This window comes from Anomaloglossus baeobatrachus, chromosome 8 (genome assembly GCF_048569485.1).
Source record: "Anomaloglossus baeobatrachus isolate aAnoBae1 chromosome 8, aAnoBae1.hap1, whole genome shotgun sequence".
NCBI lineage: Eukaryota > Metazoa > Chordata > Amphibia > Anura > Aromobatidae > Anomaloglossus > Anomaloglossus baeobatrachus.
The window spans coordinates 32,500,446-32,522,238 of record NC_134360.1 but is presented as its reverse complement, the minus strand read 5'-3'; the positions used below and the strand labels follow the sequence as shown (position 1 = coordinate 32,522,238).

General features: G+C 49.9%; 1 protein-coding gene across 1 annotated transcript in view; it reads left to right on the top strand.

Annotated features, from left to right (window-relative positions):
* The window catches only part of PROK2 (prokineticin 2), a 47,930-nt gene that overhangs the window by 9,098 nt on the left and 17,039 nt on the right, over positions 1-21,793 (top strand). Inside the window, exon 2 of the mRNA XM_075320708.1 lies at positions 7,848-7,973. Coding sequence (XP_075176823.1) covers positions 7,848-7,973 — 126 coding nt within the window. The remainder of the gene's footprint in view (positions 1-7,847; positions 7,974-21,793) is intronic.

Below are 21,793 nucleotides of genomic sequence, written 5' to 3'. Positions count from 1 at the left end.
TAAAACCTCTATATACAGTAGATAACACAGGATCCACCATTCACAATGGGTGATATCACAGCTCACCTCCTCCTGTATAAAGACTGATAACACCTCTATATACAGTAGATACCACAGGATCCATCAATCACAATAGGTGATATCACAGCTCACCTCCTCCTCCTGTATATAGACTGATAACACTTCTATATACAGTAGATACCACAGGATCCATCAATCACAATAGGTGATATCACAGCTCACCTCCTTTTCCTGTATATAGACTGATAACACCTCTATATACAGTAGATACCACAGGATCCATCAATCACAATAGGTGATATCACAGCTCACCTCCTCCTCCTGTATATAGACTGATAACACTTCTATATACTGTAGATACCACAGGATCCATCAATCACAATAGGTGATATCACAGCTCACCTCCTCCTCCTGTATATAGACTGATAACACTTCTATATACAGTAGATACCACAGGATCCATCAATCACAATAGGTGATATCACAGCTCACCTCCTTTTCCTGTATATAGACTGATAACACCTCTATATACAGTAGATACCACAGGATCCACCGTTCACAATAGGTGATATCACAGCTCACCTCCTCCTCCTGTATAAAGACTGATAACACCTCTATCCACAGTAGATACCACAGGGTCCACCAATCACAATAGGTGATATCACAGCTCACCTCCTCCTCCTGTATAAAGACTGATAATATCTCTATATACAGTAGATACCACAGGATCCACCATTCTCAATAGGTGATGTCCCAGCTCACCTCCTCCTCCTGTATAATGACTGATAACACCTCTATCTACAGTAGATACCACAGGATCCCCCACTCACAATAGGTGATGTCACAGCTTACCTCCTCCTGTATAATGACTGATAACATCTCTATATACAGTAGGTACCACAGGATCCACCACTCACAATAGGTGATGTCACAGCTCACCTCCTCCTCCTTCTGTATAAAGACTGATAACACCTCTATATACAGTAGATACCACAGGATGCACCATTCACATGGCTTTGGCTCTCCAGGACCAGATAGCGGGTACGTAACCTCTCGTACGTTTCATTGGACTCACCTTCTCCACTTCCTCCTGGGTTGTTCCTGTCTTCACAGGTCTTGCTCTGTTCAGTACAACCCGACCTATCACCACAGTACAGTTCATGGACGTAATCTACGGTAATTCTCCACCTTTCCCACCTACAGGAGTGAGTTCGCCATCACCAACATGGCCAAACTCAAGCTTGAAGCTAATTGATGCTGAGAGAACGCCCGCCTGGGACCCTCACTTCATCCCATGGACTATATCGTCTTGGCCCATTACCTTTAAGGAGCTGTAAGTTACTCTGGGCCTTGCTACTAGACGTTCTCTCTCCACACCCTCCATATCGGGTCCCTCTGTTCTTTGGTCAGCTCCTAGACCTGATACTGTTGTTCATCATGTGTCTCAGTCATTGCTTAGGAGCACGATATCACTGTCCCCGTCACATTTCTCTTATTACAGGTAACACACTGCATGCGCCTTGGCAATTATTCAGACCATAGGTCTGTTTCTGTGACAAGCTGGGCCCTATCTGATCTTCAAACAGGAAACCATATCAGTCCCTGCATGCTAACCCCTCCCACTATAGGCTAGTCCCAACCATTAACTTTTTCTTGCCCTACAGTCTGGCAAGACACACACAACACTGCGACATATTATACATTACATCACAATTAGCATGGCACATTACTTCCCTAATGATCCAAGACATTATTCACCTTACAACTTCATGATTGGTGTCTTCAGGGGGAAAGCGACAACCAATTCACCTGCTTACAAGCTCATCTCCTCCTCCTGTACAATGAATGATAACACCTCTATATGCAGGAGCAAACAGAGGATCCACCATGCACAATAGGTGATGTCACAGCACACTTCCTCCCCCTCCTGTACAATGACTGATAACACCTCTATATACAGTAGATAGCACAGGATCCACCATTCACAATAGGTAATAATACAGCTCACCTCCCCCTTTGCCATCACTGATAGCACGACTATATACAGGAGATAACACAAGATCCACCATTCACAATAGATGATGTCACAGCCCACCTCCTCCTCTGGGCCTAGAAAATACTTCCATATAAATCAAGGAGTCAGAGTAAGTCTATTGCTGCCTATATGTTTATGGCTTCCTGTACAGCAAGAAGTAGGAGGTTAGCATTAGGCTTAATGGCGATATAAAGATAGTGTGTGTGTGTGTATGTGTATATACAGTATATATATATATATATATATATATACTGCAGTTCAATCGTTTAGGGTCACTTAGATATTTCCTTATTTATAAAAGAAAAGTACATTTTTTTCCAATGAGGCTAACCTTAAATGAAACAGAAATCCACTCTATACATTGTTGATGTGGTAAATGACTATTCTCGCTGCAAATGTCAGGTTTGTAATGCAATATCTACATATATATATATAGTATATAGTATATAGAGGCCCATTTCCAACAACCGCCACTCCAGTGTTCTAATGGTACATTGTGTTTGCTAACTGTGTTAGAAGGCTAATGGATGTTTAGAAATCTCTTGAAAGCTATTGTGCAAGTATGTTAGCACAGCTGAAAACAGTTTTGCTGATTAGAGAAGCTATAAAACTGACCTTCCTTTGAGCTAGTTGAGAATCTGGAGCATTACAGTTGTTGGTTCCATTAAACTCTCAAAATGGCCAGAAAAAGAGAACTTTCATGTGAAACTCGACAGTCTATTCTTGTTCTTAGAAATGAAGGATATTCCATGCGAGAAATTGCCAAGAAACTGAAGATTTCCTACAACGGCGAGGACTATTCCCTCCAGAGGAGAGCACAAACAGGCTCTAACCAGAGTAGAAAGAGAAGTGTGAGGCCGCGCTGCACAACTGAGCAACAAGACAAGGACATTAGAGTCTCTAGTGTGAGAAATCGATGCCTCACAGGTCCTCAACTGGCAGCTTCATTAAATAGTAGCTGCAAAACGCCAGTGTCAATGTCTACAGTGAAGAGGCGACTCCGGGATGCCGGCCTTCAGGGCAGAATGGCAAAAAAGAAGCCATATCTGAGACTGGGTAATAAAAGGAAAATATTAATATGGGCAAAAGAACACAGACATTGGACAGAGGAAGATTGGAAAAAAGTGTTATGGACAGATGAATCGAAGTTTGAGGTGTTTGGATCACACAGAAGAACATTTGTGAGACGCAGAACTGCTGAAAAGATGCTGGAAGACTGCCTGACGCCATCTGTCAAGCATGGTGGAGGTAATGTGATGGTCTGGGGTTGCTTTGGTGCTGGTAAAGTGGGAGATTTGTACAATGTAAAAGGGATTTTGAATAAGGAAGGCTATCACTCCATTTTACAACGCCATGCCATACCCTGTGGACAGCGCTTGATTGGAGCCAATTTCATCCTACAACAGGACAATGACCCAAAGCACCCCTCCAAATTATGCATGAGCTATTAGGGAAGAAGCAGCAGCAGGCATTCTATCTGTAATGGAGTGGCAGCCCAGTCACCAGACCTCAACCCTATAGAGCTGTTGTGGGAGCAGCTTGACCGTATGGTGCAAAGAGTGGCCATCAAGCCAATCCAACTTGTGGGAGGGGGAAGCATGGGGCGAAATATCTCCAGATTACCTCCGCAAATTAACAGCTAGAATGCCAAAGGTCTGCAAAGCTGGAATTGCTGCAAAGGAGCATTCTGTGCCGAAAGCAAAGTGTGAAGAGAAAATTATTATTTCAAGTAAAAATCATTATTTCTAACCTCGTCAATGTCTGGACGATATTCTCTATTCATTATGCAACTTATCTGATAAATAAAAGCATGATTTTTCATGGAAAACACAAAATTGTCTGGGTGACCCCAAACTTTTGAACTGTAGTATATACTATATATATACATATATATACTCATATATATATATATATATATATATATATATATATATATATATATATATATATATGTATACATACAGTGATATGAAAAAGTTTGGGCACCCCTATTAATGTTAACCTTTTTTCTTTATAACAATTTGGGTTTTTGCTATTTCAGTTTCATATATCTAATAACTGATGGACTGAGTAATATTTCTGGATTGAATGAGGTTTATTGTACTAACAGAAAATGTGCAATCCGCATTTAAACAAAATTTGACCGGTGCAAAAGTATGGGCACCCTTATCAATTTCTTGATTTGAACACTCCTAACTACTTTTTACTGACTTACTAAAGCACTAAATTGTTTTTGTAACCTCATTGAGCTTTGCACTTCATAGGCAGGTGCATCCAATCATGAGAAAAGGTATTTAAGGTGGCCACTTGCAAGTTGTTCTCCTATTTGAATCTCCTATGAAGAGTGGCATCATGGGCTCCTCAAAACAACTCTCAAATGATCTGAAAACAAAGATTATTCAACATAGTTGTTCAGGGGAAGGATAAAGAAAGTTGTCTCAGAGATTTAACCTGTCAGTTTCCATTGTGAGGAACATAGTAAGGAAATGGAAGAACACAGGTACAATTCTTGTTACGCCCAGAAGTGGCAGGCCAAGAAAAATATCAGAAAGGCAGAGAAGAAGAATGGTGAGAACAGTCAAGGACAATCCACACACCACCTCCAAAGACCTGCAGCATCATCTTGCTGCAGATGGTGTCAATGTGCATCGGTCAACAATACAGCGCACGTTGCACAAGGAGAAGCTGTATGGGAGAGTGATGCGAAAGAAGCCGTTTCTGCAAGCACGCCACAAACAGCGTCGCCTGAGGTATGCAAAAGCACATTTGGACAAGCCAGTTACATTTTGGAAGAAGGTCCTGTGGACTGATGAAACAAAGATTGAGTTGTTTGGTCATACAAAAAGGCGTTATGCATGGAGGCAAAAAAACACGGCATTCCAAGAAAAGCACTTGCTACCCACAGTAAAATTTGGTGGAGGTTCCATCATGCTTTGGGGCTGTGTGGCCAATGCCGGCACCGGGAATCTTGTTAAAGTTGAGGGTCACATGGATTCAACTCTGTATCAGCAGATTCTTGACAATAATATGCAAGAATCAGTGACGAAGTTGAAGTTACGCAGGGGATGGATATTTCAGCAAGACAATGATCCAAAACACCGCTCCAAATCTACTCAGGCATTCATGCAGAGGAACAATTACAATGTTCTGGAATGGCCATCCCAGTCCCCAGACCTGAATATCATTGAAAATCTGTGGGATGATGTGAAGCGGCTGTCCATGCTCGGCGACCATCAAACTTAACTGAACTGGAATTGTTTTGTAAACAGGAATGGTCAAATATACCTTCATCCAGGATCCAGGAACTCATTAAAAGCTACTGGAAGCGACTAGAGGCTGTGATTTGTGCAAAAGGAGGATCTACAAAATATTAATGTCACTTTTATGTTGAGGTGCCCATACTTTTGCACCTGTCAAATTTTGTTTAAATGCGGATTGCACATTTTCTGTTAGTACAATAAACCTCATTTCAATCCAGAAATATTACTCAGTCCAACAGTTATTAGATATATGAAACTGAAACAGCAAAACCCCAAATTGTTATAAAGAAAAAAGGTTAACATTAATAGGGGTGCCCAAACTTTTTCATATGGCTGTATATATAGTGAGAGAAAAAAAGTATTTAGTCAGCCCCCAAATGTGCAAGTTTTCCCACTTATAAACATGAGATTTGCCTGTAAGTGACATCACAGGTGACCACAACTACTGTATGAGACAAAATGAGAAAACAAATCCAGAAAATCACCGCGTCTGATTGACAAGTTTTTTTTGCAAATGATGGTATAAAATAAGTATTTAGTCATCTAAAAACATGCAAGATTTCTGGCTCTCACAGACCTGTAGCTTCTTCATTAAGAGGCTCCTCTGTCCTCCACTCATTACCTGTAATAATGGCACTTGTTTGAACTTATCAGTATAAAAGACCCCTGTCCACAACCTCAAACAGTCCCACTCCAAACTCCACTATGGTGAAGACCAAGGAGCTGTTGAAGGACACCAGAAACAAAATTGTATCCCTGCACCAGGCTGGGAAGACTGAATCTGCAATAGGCAAGCAGCTTGGTGTGATGAAATCAAGAGTGGGAGCAATAATAAGAAAATGGAAGACATACAAGACCACTGATAATCTCCCTCGATCTGCGGATCCACGCAAGATCTCACCCCATGGGGTCAAAATGATTACAAGAATAGTGAGCAAAAATCCCAGAACCACACAGAGGGACCTAGTGAATGACCTGCATAGAGCTGGGACCACCGTGACAAAGGCTACCATCAGTAACACATTACGCCGCCAGAGACTCAGATCCTGCAGTGCCAGACGTGTTCCCCTGATTAAGCCAGTACATGTCCGGGCCCATCTAAAGTTTGCTAGAGAGCATTTACATTATCCAAAAGAGTATTGGGAGAATGTCATATGGTCTGATGAAACAAAAGTAGAATTGTTTGGTAGAAACACAACTCATCGTGTTTGCAGGAGACAAAATGCTGAGTTGCATCCAAAGAACACCATACCTACTGTGAAGCATGGGGGTGGCAACATCATGCTTTGCGACTGTTTTTCTACAAAGGGACCAGGACGACTGATCCGTGTACATGAAAGAATTGATGGGGCCATGTATGGTGATATTATGAGTGCAAATTTCCTTTCATCAGCAAGGGCATTGAAGATGAAACGTGGCTGGGTCTTTCAGCATGATAATGATCCCAAACACACTGCCAAGGCAATGAAGGAGTGACTTTGTAAGAAGCATATGAAGGTCCTGGAGTGGCCTAGCCAGTCTCCAGATCTCAACCCCATAGAAAACCTATGGAGGGAGTTGAAAGTCCGTGTTGCCCAGCGACAGGCCCAAAACATCACTGCTCTGGAGCAGATCTGCATGGAGGAATGGGCCAACATACCGCCAACCTTGTGAAGACTTACAGAAAACGTCTCACCTCTGTCATTGCCAACAAAGGATATAGAACAAAATACTGAGAAGAACTTTTGTTATTGACCAAATACTTATTTTCCACCATAATTTGCAAAATAAATCTTGCCAAATCAGACGCAGTGATTTTCTGGATTTGTTTTCTCCTTTTGTCTCTCATAGTTGTGGTCACCTATGACGTCAATTACAGGCAAATCTCATCTTTATAAGTGGGAGAACCTGCACAATTGGAGGCTGACTAAATACTTGTTTTCCCCACTGTAGATAGATATATAGATCTATACATATACTGTATACAGTATATATATATAGATATATATATATTTTTTTTAATTTTTTTATATATATATATATATATATATATATATATACACACACAATAGATAGTGATATGAAATGGGTGAAAAGCATTATCAAACTTTTTTTTGTGTTTTTAATATACGGTACTTTACTTTTCCGCTAGCCATAAACAGAAGATGGTGGCTTCTTCATGAACGTGTCTGCCTTTTCCTAGTTGTTTTTATGAATACACATTGAACATTCAATATTCTACTTTTGTTCAGAACCGTGTGAGTTTGAGTCTTTGTGGCCATAATACAAAAGATAAAGTATGATGTGATATTGACCTTACATGGCTCCGTTATATATCGCGTGTTGTATGGTATTTCATTCTTTTTTTTTTACCTTTTTAGAGGATATAGCGATATTGTAAGCAAGAAATTCTCCATTCACTTTATGCAGTAAAATTCTTTTGATGGCAAAATGTTTTTGTAGTTGTTTTTTCTTTGTTTGCAGTACAAGGACTATAAACAGCGGTGTTCCTTTAGACATTAATTTATTACGGTTTTTTTTATTACTTTCAGGCGTGTGAAAGGGATCTACAGTGCGGAGGAGGGATGTGCTGCGCCGTCAGCCTCTGGATACGAAGCTTACGGATGTGCACTCCTCTTGGCGATGAAGGGGATGACTGTCATCCATTAACTCATAAAGTAAGTGCTCACTGATAATTAATTGTCCTCGCTGCTAATTCTATATAATTGAGGATAGAAACACCCAACAAATTGACTTTAGGGGCGGACGGCGGTATATATGAGCAACTGAAGGACTCATGCACATATAGCACCCACGGGGCAGGGGTTAAACGTTACTCGTCACCAGGCCGGTGATGTCGGGTCCGGGATGTCACAGGTGGCCCTGCCTGGCTTCATGGCCCCGAGGTGTACAATAAAAGGAAGGGGTGATGAATGGGTGATAGAGGATGAAGGATGTTGGGAGTTGTCTCATGACGCCACCTGCGGTATGCGGCCAGGGATTATCCACCACTGCGGTCGTAGTCCTCTGAGGCGGGTGATGTCACATCTGGGATGGTTCAGCTTCCCGCAGGTGAAGCTAGGCCCCAGGGAGGATCATGGAGGTAGAAGTGGCCGTTGGCACCGAAGCGCGGGGTGTCGGCGCCGGCAATGAAAGGGACAGACACAGTAGTTGCGGTTCCAGGTCTTTACTCACTGTCCGTGGGTTACCCGGGAGGTGCTGGTCTTCGCCGTGTTGGGCTCCAGCCAATCCCGGGTAAATTAGCGGTAGCCACCTGTGCTTGAAAGTGTCCTTTCCTAAGGGATGCCCCGTCAGAAGTGAGGAAACCGGGCTGAGCTTCTAGCTCCAAGCCTTGGGCCCCTTGAAGAAGAGAGAAAAGAAAGTGGTGTCGTGTCACCAGAACTGAAGTCCCGACTTAACTGAAGATTGTGTCAAGGTTGCTCCTACTTCTACCCCAAGTGGTGCCCGCCCCCCAAGTGGTTGTCCTAGTGACCGGGAAAGTCCCATGCTTCGTGATGGCCACCACTCTATCTACCCTAGTCCAGTCCTCAGTGAAAAGGCACCTAAGCTGTATGTAAGGTGGAATGTGGAAACACCGGTCATTAACCCCCTCCTTACCCAAGATGAATACTGCACCTTAAGTGAGGTGCAGTACCCTGTGGCGACTGAAGCCACAGGGGTGCCACACACACAACAGCTCCACACAACAACAGTATATGAGGCATATTGTACATTTCAAATGGCTCTTCTTACGGGAAAAAGAGCACAAGCGCTTCATTTATCTCCAGCCTCCATGCTCAAAGCTCTAGGGTGGAATGGCGCCTAAGGTCTTTGCATAGATCAGTTCCAGAAGTACATAATTTTTTGGACCCTCAGTTGTACAGGTTCAGTGCACAACCATACTACATGCACCAAAAAATTGGAACCATAGAAAGAGAAAGGAACAGTATAAACCCCATGTATATCTATGGAAGCCCTATATGGTTATGTATTAGGCTTATTTTACATAGGCATATTGTAGTGTCTACACAGGGGGTCCAAGCGTTCTAAGTAGGGCTACCACCAGCACCCAGCGAACATAGGCAATACCAGGGACCACCGCACATTGGGGTCCCACTTTACCCAAGTTCCAACTTGTAAAGTCAACTGATAATGTTCAACAGATATATGCAGCGAATGTAGCAGCTGTGCTATACAGCCAGCACCTGAGTCTAACTATAGATTGCTCCAATCACACCAGCATTCCTAGGACGCCTTCACATGTCCGTGCATTAAACGCACATGAGTGACGGTCTATAGTGCAGGTCCATATAGCCGACTGTGCATCCCTGTGTGTGTTCTCCGTGTGCTATTGTGACGCCCTGGCCTATCAGGTTGTCACAGGGTATTATGCAATCTGCTTTTCTGTTCAACATCCACCTCCTCCTTGGTTATTGGTCCCCAACTAACGGTGTTGCCAACAGCAGTCAATCAAAGTCCTAGGTACACTCTGCACCACACCCACCAGACACACCAGTGGAAGGCCTGAGTGGAATAGGGTCGCCCACTTGGGGGGTTGGTTAAGGGGAGGTCAGGAGTGTCAGTTGAAGAGGTGAAGTAGTTTAGAGGTGAAGGAGAGAGGAGGTAAGGAGCAGGGCTCCTTGGAAGCAACTAGGTGGCAGACAGTGGTCTGGGCCTAGTAGGAGCTGGACCCCCAGTTGCAGGGGATCGTGGCAAGGGGCACGGAACTGTCGAGGAGGACAGCCGGCGGCCTTGCACCATTACCGGGCTGGGACCAAGGCACGACGGGGTACGTGGACCCTAGGTCCCTAGGTCAGGGAGTAGCTTCAGGCAACCTGACAATTGGTAAGAAACCACCTAAACAAACCTCTAAAAAAATATCCTTTAATATTATTCAGTAAAAACAATGTAAGACACCAATGTCAAATAACATATAAAACACATGACAGTGTATTAGCGAGAGGCTGTTGGATATTTACCCCTGATGAACCCCCGACCATTCAGTTAGGAGGGGGGGAAACGCGTCGGGAGAAGCTGTGGGTACCGGCCTTTGGTGGACCCAGGAGCTCTTTCCTAACTGCTGTTTATACAGTATCTAGACTGAAACATAGAATCCAGTCTTGTTCAGGAACCAACAAAAATTTTTATACGTTGTCCTGGTCTTACACAATGCACCTGGTTTGGTGGTGGGTTTCAGGCCAGTGAAGAACAGGGATAGCAAGGGACAGCCACCCGGAGCGGGGGGTGTTCAAAACATTACAATACCCTCCGCAGTTAGGCAGGAGAAATTGAGGATCATCTAGCCCCTCTAAGATCTTCTAGAGCATATCTAACTATCATCCTATTTCTGCACGCCTTTTCTGCTCTTCATTTAGGCCTCTCATTAATACACTGTCATGTGTTTTATATGTTATTTGACATTGGTGTCTTACATTGTTTTTACTGAATAATATTCAAGGATATTTATTTAGAGGTTTGTTTAGGTGGTTTCTTATGAATCTTACCTCGTGAGTTTATCACAGTTGTGGTTCTTTAACCTGACAATTGACCCAACGAGAACAGAGCCTTCAAGATCCGTTCTCCACCCGCTCCAAAATCAGGGTACTAGCGCAACAAGGGGGATAGGACTTTCCACAAATAGGGTCTAGAAAATCCCAAGCGTGAACTCTGAGAGCAAGCTCCCACAGTTAGCCATACTGGGGAGCGGGACCCGGCTAGTTCCACACTACCGGGACCAACAGAGAAGTAACTTAGTGCCAGGAGGCAGGTCACGGATCACCATGCAGCACCATTGGGGATGGGACCCGAACTAAGCTCCCCTCAGCGGCAGCGGTATCCAGAACTTTGGTTTATCCAGTTGTCGGTGTCAGCTTTATGGACTGCGTGAGTACGAAAGTGGCCCCTGCGCTCCCCACGGCATCCCTCCCAATGCCATCACCGTGTCCCGGGGCATCCCCCTACCCGTGGAGGATCCCAACACCTTACTGCCCTATTCCATCGCCCCGGGTACTCCCAACTGCAGCGGTGGTACTTCCCAAATTACCACAAACCATGGGTGGCGTCACGTACTCTAACACATCCCCTGTAAATAACCCCCTTTGTTTGAGGAGCCGCACGACACCCCCGGGTCCAGAGACCCCTCGAGCCACTGTGGATCCGGATCCGAGCAGCCTGGCTGCTGACGTGGGGGCGGCACACTATCTGTGTGACATCCAGATAGCACACGGACAGCATGAACTTGTACAATTACCTGTCTCCGGCCCTGCTATCACACTTGTTTCCGGGTCCTTAGTAAGTGCAGTGAATATTCATGAGGCATAATGAGCGGGACCCGGAAGCAACAGCAGCGCTGGAGACAGGTAAGTATAAAAATCCATTTAATTTTAGTGAATGGGTGTCCTCCGATACGTGTCACACTGATGTCACATGGATTACATCACTGTGCGGTCTGTGTGACATCAATGTGGCCGGCCAAAAAAGGACATGTTGCTGTGTGGAGTAAATGGACACGCGTGTGCACCACAGGGACACATGGTTCAAGTCAAAACACGGACATGTGAGCAGATCCATTGATTTTAATGGGTCTACGTGTGTCCGTGTCCCTGGTGCATGTGGAAACGGACATCACACATACAGGAAACACGGACTTGTGAAAGGGGCCTTAAGGCCCCGTCACACACAGAGATAAATCTTTGGCAGATCTGTGGTTGCAGTGAAATCATGGACATATTGTTCCATTTATACACAGCCACAAACCTGCCACTGATTGTCCACAATTTCACTGCAACCACAGATCTGCCGCAGATTTATCTCTGTGTGTGATAGGGCCTTTAGGCTGATTTCACATGTCCAGTTAGAACGGATCCTGTAGAGATCTGTTGGTATAAAGGTTCTACAAACACAACTTTTTTGCCCGTTTTGGAAAAAAATATTTTTCCAGGATCCGCTTTTTGAACACGGGAGTCTATGTAAAATGGATCCATTAACTGATTGCTGCTTTAGCCATTCATTTTTCTTTCATTTCTAAAGGATCTGTTTTTTGCTTACTGGATCCGTTTCAACTGGAAGATAAATAGCAATCAGTTAATGGATCCGCTTTCCATAGACTCCCATGTTAAAAAAACGGATCCTGCAAAAATCTTTTCTTTTCAAAACAGACAAAAAAGTTGTGTTTGCAGAACTTTTTTGCCAATGGATTTCTACTGGATCCGTTCTGATAGTATGATTCCTGGGCTTGTGAACTCAGCCTTAGGGGTACTGTTAGGGCCAGGTGGACGGGCAGACCCAGGAGGTGAATCCACTGGGCCGAACACCTTAATGAAGGCAAGGGGTCCGGTAGCCGCAGCACTACGGGTAGCAGGACAGTCCGTGCAGAAGAGTGGAATGGAGAAGTCCCTGGGACCACGGAGTCACTGATGGTAGTCCGGGTGACGGAGCTCAGGTTCGGAGGCCGAGATGTTGTCAGGCAGGGTCCGGAACCGATGGAGCGAGAGGACGGGTCACCACAGGGATCAGAGATGGTACAGACTGACGAGATGGCAGATAGTCAGCGTGCGGGGTTCGGGAATCGGCAGGACCGGATGGCGAGGCAGGAGTGGCTCTAGAAGAGAGATAGGTGAGTATATCACAGAGACACAAGGAGACCTGACTCCTAGCTTAGGAAACACGAAGAACAGGCCCCGCCCACTTGGACATTACACCCCTTTATACCCTGTACCTGTGTGATCAATATCCTGTCTGTGGACGCTGGCCCTTTAAGAAAGGGTCAATGACCGCGCGCGCGCCCTAACGCGCATGCGCGAGGCCCGGGTGCCAGAAGCCAGTGCAGGGAGCGGCGAACAGGAGGCAGGGGAGCCGGGCTGGAGCGAAGCTGCCGGCGGACGCTGGGAGCGGGGACCGGGACGCCTGGGGATCCTAGGTGAGGAGGCCTGGAGGCTGTGGAGCGGGGAACGCCGAACAGAGGAGCCGGGGAGCGAGCCAGGGAAGCCGGAGAGCGTGGCAGGGGAGCCGGGGAGCTGGACAGGGGACCCGGGGAGCATGACAGTACCCCCCCCCACGCCCCCCTCCCCGCAACCGGGATAGGAAGGCACGTATCAGAGAAGTACCCACATTCTCCCGGGGTTCCCAGGACCTATCCTCAGGACCATACCCCGCCCAGTCCACCAAGAAGAACTGCCAGCCCCGTACGGTTTTCATGGCCACGATATCCCTTACCGCATAGATGTCGTCATCGGCAATAGGAGGAGGAGCCGAACTGGCAGCAGCGGAGAAGGAACCAAGGACAACCGGCTTGAGCAGGGAGACGTGGAAGGAGTTGGGTATCCTCATCGTGGCCGGGAGCTGCAGCTTGTAGGAGACCTCGTTTATTCTGCTGAGGACTTTAAACGGCCCGATGTAGCGAGGACCCAGCTTGTAAGATGGTATCTTCAATCGGACATACTTGGAGGCAAGCCAGACCAGATCTCCTGGAGAGAAACATGGGGGATCCAGACGCCTCTTGTCTGCGTGTCTCTTCATCCGAAGGGAAGCACGTCCAAGGGACGTCTTGACAGAGTTCCAAATCGTTGCAAAGTCACGTGCTACAGCATCAGCAGCAGGGACATCCAAGGAAGAGGATACAGGCAATGGGACGGAAGGCTGAAGCCCGTAAACAACATGGAAGGGAGAGCTGGAGGAGGACTCACTGACGTGGTGGTTTTGGGAGAATTCAGCCCAAGGAAGAAGCGTGGACCAGTCGTCGTGATGGGCGTTGACGTAGTGACGTAAGAAGGAGGTCAAGATCTGATTGACTCGTTCCACTTGGCCATTCGACTGAGGATGGTAGGCTGAAGAAAAGTCCAGAGTCACTCCCAGATGTTTGCAGAGAGCCCTCCAGAAGCGGGAGGTGAACTGAGTCCCTCTGTCGGACACAATGTGGGATGGAAAGCCATGCAGCTGGAAGATGTGCTGTATGTAGGCGTCAGCGAGTTCCTGGGCTGAGGGCAGTCCAGCCATAGGGACGAAATGAGCCATTTTGGAGAACCGATCCACCACGACCCATATGACTGTGTGACCGGAGGACAGGGGCAAGTCTGTAATGAAGTCCATTGCAATGTGTTGCCACGGAACAGAGGGTATAGGCAGAGGCAGAAGACGGCCATATGGCAGATGTTTGGGCGTCTTATTCCTGGCACAAGAGGAGCAGGCTGAGACAAAAGAAGCGACGTCTGTGCGAAGGGATGGCCACCAGTAGTGACGCACAATTGTACTCCATGTTCTCTTCTGACCAGCATGGCCGGCTGTTTTCGAGGCATGGCCCCAGTGCAACACTTTTTGCCTGTCGGTCTCAGAGACATAGGTCTTCCCAGGCGGTATCTGGGCCAGAGTGACCGGAGCCACCGGAATGATTTTACTAGGGCAGATGATGGGCTGGGATGTCTCCTCCTCCTGCTCCAGGGGCAAGAATGACCTGGACAAGGCGTCTGCGCGTACATTCTTATCCGCAGGTCGGAAATGGAGCTGGAAATCGAACCTGGCAAAGAACAAGGACCATCTGGCTTGCCGTGGGTTCAGTCGCTGAGCAGACCGCAGGTATTCCAGGTTCTTGTGGTCCGTGTAAATGATCACGGGGTACACTGCTCCCTCCAGAAGGTAGCACCATTCCTCCAGAGCCAGTTTGACTGCCAATAGCTCTCGGTCACCGATGGTGTAGTTGCGTTCAGGCGCTGAGAAGCTCTTGGAGAAGAAACCGCAAGTCACCATCTTCCCGGAGGAGGACTTCTGCATGAGCACTGCTCCGGCTCCCGAGGAGGAGGCATCCACCTCCAAGGTGAACTGTCGGTTTAACTCCGGACGGTGGAGCACAGGGGAGGAAGCAAATGCCCGCTTCAGGGAGCCAAAAGCGGCGTCGGCCGCAGGTGACCAGTCCTTTGGATTAGCCCCCTTCTTGGTCAAGGCGGAGAGAGGTGCAGTCAGAGCAGAGAAGTGAGGGATGAACTGACGGTAATAGTTTGCGAATCCCAGAAAGCGTTGGATTGCCTTCAGTCCAGAAGGAGGGGGCCAGTTGAGAATGGCAGAGACCTTCTCCGGATCCATCTGCAGACCGGTATCGGAGATCACGTAACCCAGGAAGGGAAGAGAAGACTGCTCGAAGACACACTTCTCGTACTTGGCGTACAGACGATTCTCCCTCAGTCTTTGAAGTACCAGCTGCACGTTCTCTCTGTGGGTCTGGAGGTCCGGAGAAAAGACCAGGATGTCATCAAGGTACACCACCACACAGACGTAGAGAAGGTCTCGAAACACGTCGTTCACCAATTCCTGGAAGACTGCTGGTGCGTTACACAGGCCGAAGGGCATCACACAGTATTCATAGTGCCCATCGCGAGTATTGAACGCGGTCTTCCATTCGTCCTCTGAGCGGATGCGGACCAGGTTGTAGGCACCCCGAAGATCCAACTTGGTGAACACACGAGCTCCTCTAAGCCGATCAAACAATTCAGGGATGAGCGGCAGGGGGTACTTATTTTTCACGGTGATTTGGTTCAATCCCCGGTAGTCTATGCATGGGCGTAGGTCGCCCTCTTTCTTCTTAACGAAGAAGAAGCCTGCTCCAGCAGGAGAGGAGGATCTCCGAATGAATCCCCTTGCCAGGTTCTCTGTGATGTAGGTAGACATGGCCCTTGTTTCGGCAGGAGACAACGGATATATCCGTCCTCGAGGTGGTGTAGTTCCCGGGAGCAGGTCGATGGCACAATCGTAAGGACGATGTGGCGGAAGTACCTCTGATTCCTTTTTGTCAAAGACGTCCGCGAAGGACCAATAGGCCGAGGGCAGTCCCGGTAGGGACTCTGGAACCGGAGGTCGTCGGATGGGTTGTATAGTCTTCAGACAGTTCTCGTGGCAAGAGGAGCCCCATCGGGTGATTTCACCAGTGCCCCAGCTAACTGACGGGTCGTGTGTCCGTAACCAGGGGAGTCCCAGCAGGATTTGATGGGACATGTGTGGGAGGACGTAGAGAGCGATGTTCTCGGTGTGCAGGGCACCGATACGCAGTTCCACCGGCTTGGTGATCCACAAGATGGTGTCAGAGAGGGGTCTCCCATCCACAGAGGCAATCACGAGGGGTTTGTCAAGTGGAGTAACAGGCACCTGATACTTGTCCACCGTGGCCTGCTGGATGAAATTGCCTGCTGCCCCGGAATCGAGGTACGCCTCGGCCGTGAACCGCGTCTCTCCCGTTGTCACTTGAACGGTCCACGTAACTGGGTCTGAGAGAGTCCCAGCACCTAGGGTGGCCTCTCCTACCAACCCTAGGCTTTGGAGTTTCCCGGCCTCTCTGGACAGGAGCGTAGAAGGTGTGTGCCCTCTCCGCAGTAGAAGCAGAGGCCCTTGGCGAGCCGTTCTGCTCGGCGTTGTTCAGACTGCCGCAAACGGTCGATCTGCATGGGCTCGTGGACGGAGACACCAGATGGAGTTGACTGAAGTACGGTGGGCTTCTGCGGAGGAGAGGAATGCCGTATCGGACGTCTCTCACGGGACACCTCTTTGGAACGTTCCTGAAAATGAATGTCCACTCGAGTTGCTAGGGTAATCAGGGCATCCAGGGTGGACGGCACGTCACGACCAGCCAGCTCGTCTTTAATTCGACCCAAGAGACCTTCCCAGAAGGCGGCGGTTAGAGCTTCATTGTTCCACCCGAGTTCCGAAGCCAAGGTGCGAAAACGGATGGCATACTGCCCCACCGTCATGGTGCCCTGACGTAGCCTGAGGAGAGATGAGGCAGACGCAGAGGCGCGTCCGGGCTCGTCAAAGGTGCCACGAAATGCCTGCAGGAACTCCTGGATGTTGGTGGTCACCGGATCATCCTTCTCCCACAAGGGGTTCATCCAGGCCAGCGCCTCACCCTCTAGATGGGACATCATGAACGCGACCTTGGCTTGGTCAGAGGGAAAAAGGTGCGGCAGCAGCTTGAAATGGAGAGAGCATTGGTTGATGAAACCCCTGCAGGTCTTGGGATCTCCGGCGTACCGGGGTGGTGAGGCCAAACGAAGTCTGGAAGCATCCGAGGAGGCTGCCACGGGAGCTGTGGCCGTGGATTGTCCAGTGGAAGCTCGAGATGCCGAAGATGTGACCGACGCTTGCAGCGTGTTCAGACGGACGTCCACAGAAGTCATGAAGTTCAGCATGCGGGTCTGGGTCTCACGCTGGCGTGTGAGTTCTTCCTGCAAGGCCGCTAGTGCTTCGGCGGGATCCATGGCCTGTTCTTACTGTTAGGGCCAGGTGGACGGGCAGACCCAGGAGGTGGATCCACTGGGCCGAACACCTTAATGAAGGCAAGGGGTCCGGTAGCCGGAGCACTACGGGTAGCAGGACAGTCCGTGCAGAAGAGTGGAATGGAGAAGTCCCTGGGACCACGGAGTCACTGATGGTAGTCCGGGTGACGGAGCTCAGGTTCGGAGGCCGAGATGTTGTCAGGCAGGGTCCGGAACCGATGGAGCGAGAGGACGGGTCACCACAGGGATCAGAGATGGTACAGACTGACGAGATGGCAGATAGTCAGCGTGCGGGGTTCGTGAATCGGCAGGACCGGATGGCGAGGCAGGAGCGGCTCTAGAAGAGAGATAGGTGAGTATATCACAGAGACACAAGGAGACCTGACTCCTAGCTTAGGAAACACGAAGAACAGGCCCCGCCCACTTGGACATTACACCCCTTTATACCCTGTACCTGTGTGATCAATATCCTGTCTGTGGACGCTGGTCCTTTAAGAAAGGGTCAATGACCGCGCGCGCGCCCTAACGCGCATGCGCGAGGCCCGGGTGCCAGAAGCCAGTGCAGGGAGCGGCGAACAGGAGGCAGGGGAGCCGGGCTGGAGCGAAGCTGCCGGCGGACGCTGGGAGCGGGGACCGGGAGGCCTGGGGATCCTAGGTGAGGAGGCCTGGAGGCTGTGGAGCGGGGAACGCCGGACAGAGGAGCCGGGGAGCGAGCCAGGGAAGCCGGAGAGCGTGGCAGGGGAGCCGGGGAGCTGGACAGGGGACCTGGGGAGCGTGACAGGTACTTTGCATGCTGTGACATCTATAGCCGATGCTAGTGATGCCGAGCGCGATAGTACCTGCCCCCGTCGCATATGCGATATCTGCCGTAGTGAACATTATCGCTACGGCAGCTTCACACACACTTACCTGCCCTGCGACGTCGCTCTGGCCGGCGACCCGCCTCCTTCCTAAGGGGGGGGGGTAGTTCGGCGTCACAGCGACGTCCCACGACAGGCGGCCAATAGAAGTAGAGGGGCGGAGATAGCTGCATAGCCGGTGGACGCAGGTAAGGAGATGTTCCTCGCTCCTGCGGATTCATACACAGCAATGTGTGCTGCTGCAGGAACAAGGAACAACATTGTATCTCCTATTGGTGCGACATTATGAAAATGTCCGACACTACACAGATCACCTATTTACGACGCTTTTGCGAATGTTTATCGGCGCATCTAGGCTTTACACGTTGCGACGTCGTTACCGGCGCCGGATGTGCGTCACTTTCGATTTGACCCCGACGATATCGCAACGTGCAAAGTACCCCTTAGAAGCCACCGACAATCGTGACAGCTACATTAAAGAGGTTGGAAATGGAGGAGGATGTCGCTTATAATGCACCATATTTTGATTGTGAAGTGCAAACAAGGTAACCGACTGGGGTTCTCTGTGTCTGCCATGTTTTTACACCTATAACCCTAATCCCATGGCTGGACTTCATAGGAGATCGTCAGGGGTACACAGATCATTGATGCAATCACAGGGGCCCAAGAGGTAAGGGGGGACATTTCTACCTGCAAACCAGGTGGAATTGTGCATTTTGAAGAGCTCTTGGGTAGTAAAGGGCCCATATACTGTTCTTGCACACGGGCCCTTTTCTGTCTGTGTCTGCCAGTGGAGATCGGTAATATTAAATATACTGAAATATTACAGTACCACATTGTATTGTACAAGTGATAAAGGAACCTAGGTAAACAAATGAAAAATGTAAAAAAAAAAAAAGTGAAAAAAAAATATTCTGAAAAATGTAAGTAAATAAATAAATATTAAAAGAACTAGAAGGTGGCCCGATTCTACGCATCGGGTATTCTAGAATTTACGTATTGTGTAGTTAATGTATGATTTTTGTTATATATATATAGATGTTGTTGTGTGTAGTTACCAAGTGTTTGTGTAGGGCGCTGTACATGTTCTGGGTGTTGTCTGGGTGTGGCGGGGGGTGAGAGCGGTGTTGTATGTGTGTTGCGTGTGTTGCGTTGTTTGTGGAGCGCTGTGTGTCTGTAGCGTTGTGTGTGTGTGTGTTGCGCGGTTTGTGTGGGTGTGGTGTGTTTTGGGGGGAGGTATGTTTTGTGCAATGTGTGTGTGTGTTGCGTGGTATGTGCGTATATTTATGTGTGCCGCGGTGTTTGTGTGTTGGGTGTTGTGTGTGTGCAGCGTTGTCTGTGTGTGTGGGTGTCTGTGTAGGGCGGTGTTTGTGGTTCCCAGTGTGTGTGTGGTGTGTTGTGTGTGTGTTGGGGGGAGGTGTGCACCTCCCATCGTGCTCCATCCCCCATGCTGCGCACCCCCCATCGTGCTCCATCTGCCATGCTGCGCACTCCCAAACGTACTCCATCCGCCATGCTGCGCACTCCCAAACGTGCTCCATCCGCCATGCTGCGCACTCCCAAACGTGGTCCATCCGCCATGCTGCGCACTCCCAAACGTGCTCCATCCGCCATGCTGCGCACTCCAAAACGTGCTCCATCCCCCATGCTGCGCACTCCCCATCGTGCTCCATCCCCCATGCTGCACCAGCATCAGCCTCTCTGCCCCCAGCATCAGCCTCTCTCCTCCCAGCATCAGCCTCTCTCCTCCCAGCATCAGCCTCTCTGTCCCCAGCATCAGCCTCTCTCCTCCCAGCCTCAGCCTCCCCCAGCATCAGCCTCTCTTCTCTCAGCCTCCCCCCTCCCAGCCTCCCTCCTCCCAGCCTCCTCCAGCATCAGCCTCTCTCCTCCCAGCCTCCCCCTCCCAGCCTCCCCCAGCATCAGCCTCCCCCAGCATCAGCCTCTCTCCTTCCAGCCTCCCCCAGCATCAGCCTCCCCCAGCATCAGCCTCTCTCCTCCCAGCCTCCCTCCTCCCAGCCTTCCACAGAATCAGCCTCTCTCCTCCCAGCCTCCCTCTTCCCAGCCTTCCCCAGCATCAGCCTTCACCTCCCAGCCTCCCTCAGCATCAGCCTCCCCCAGCATCAGCCTCTCTCCTTCCAGCCTCCCCCAGCATCAGCCTCCCCTAGCATCAGCCTCTCTCCTTCCAGCCTCCCCCAGCATCAGCCTCCCCCAGCATCAGCCTCTCTCCTCCCAGCCCCCCAGCCTCCCCCAGCATCAGCCTCCCCCTCCCAGCCTCCCCCAGCATCAGCCTCCCCCAGCATCAGCCTCTCTCCTTCCAGCCTCCCCCAGCATCAGCCTCCCCCAGCATCAGCCTCCGCCTCCCAGCCTCCCCCAGCATCAGCCTCCGCCTCCCAGCCTCCCCCAGCATCAGCCTCTCTCCTCCCAGCCTCCCCCAGCATCAGCCTCTCTCCTCCCAGCCTCCTCCAGCATCAGCCTCTCTCCTCCTAGCCTCCCCTAGCATCAGCCTCCCCCTCCCAGCCTCCCCCAGCATCAGCCTCCCCCAGCATCAGCCTCTCTCCTTCCAGCTTCCCCCAGCATCAGCCTCCCCCAGCATCAGCCTCTCTCCTCCCAGCCTCCCCCAGCATCAGCCTCCCCCTCCCAGCCTCCCCCAACATCAGCCTCCCCCAGCATCAGCCTCTTTCCTTCCAGCCTCCCCCAGCATCAGCCTCTCTCATCCCAGCCACCCCCAGCATCAGCCTCCCCCAGCATCAGCCTCTCTCCTCCCAGCCTCCCCCAGCATCAGCCTCCCCCAGCATCAGCCTACACCCTCCCAGCCTCCCCCAACATCAGCCTCCCCCAACATCAGCCTCCCCCAGCATCAGCCTCTCTCCTTCCAGCCTCCCCCAGCATCAGCCTCCCCCAGCATCATCCTCTCTCCTCCCAGCCCCCCAGCCTCCCCCAGCATCAGCCTCCCCCTCCCAGCCTCCCCCAGCATCAGCCTCCCCCAGCATCAGCCTCTCTCCTTCCAGCCTCCCCCAGCATCAGCCTCCCCCAGCATCAGCCTCCGCCTCCCAGCCTCCCCCAGCATCAGCCTCCGCCTCCCAGCCTCCCCCAGCATCAGCCTCTCTCCTCCCAGCCTCCCCCAGCATCAGCCTCTCTCCTCCCAGCCTCCTCCAGCATCAGCCTCTCTCCTCCCAGCCTCCCCTAGCATCAGCCTCCCCTTCCAGCCTCCCCCAGCATCAGCCTCCCCCAGCATCAGCCTCTCTCCTTCCAGCCTCCCCCAGCATCAGCCTTCCCCAGCATCAGCCTCTCTCCTCCCAGCCTCCCCCAGCATCAGCCTCCCCCTCCCAGCCACCCCCAGCATCAGCCTCCCCCAGCACCAGCCTCTCTCATCCCAGCCACCCC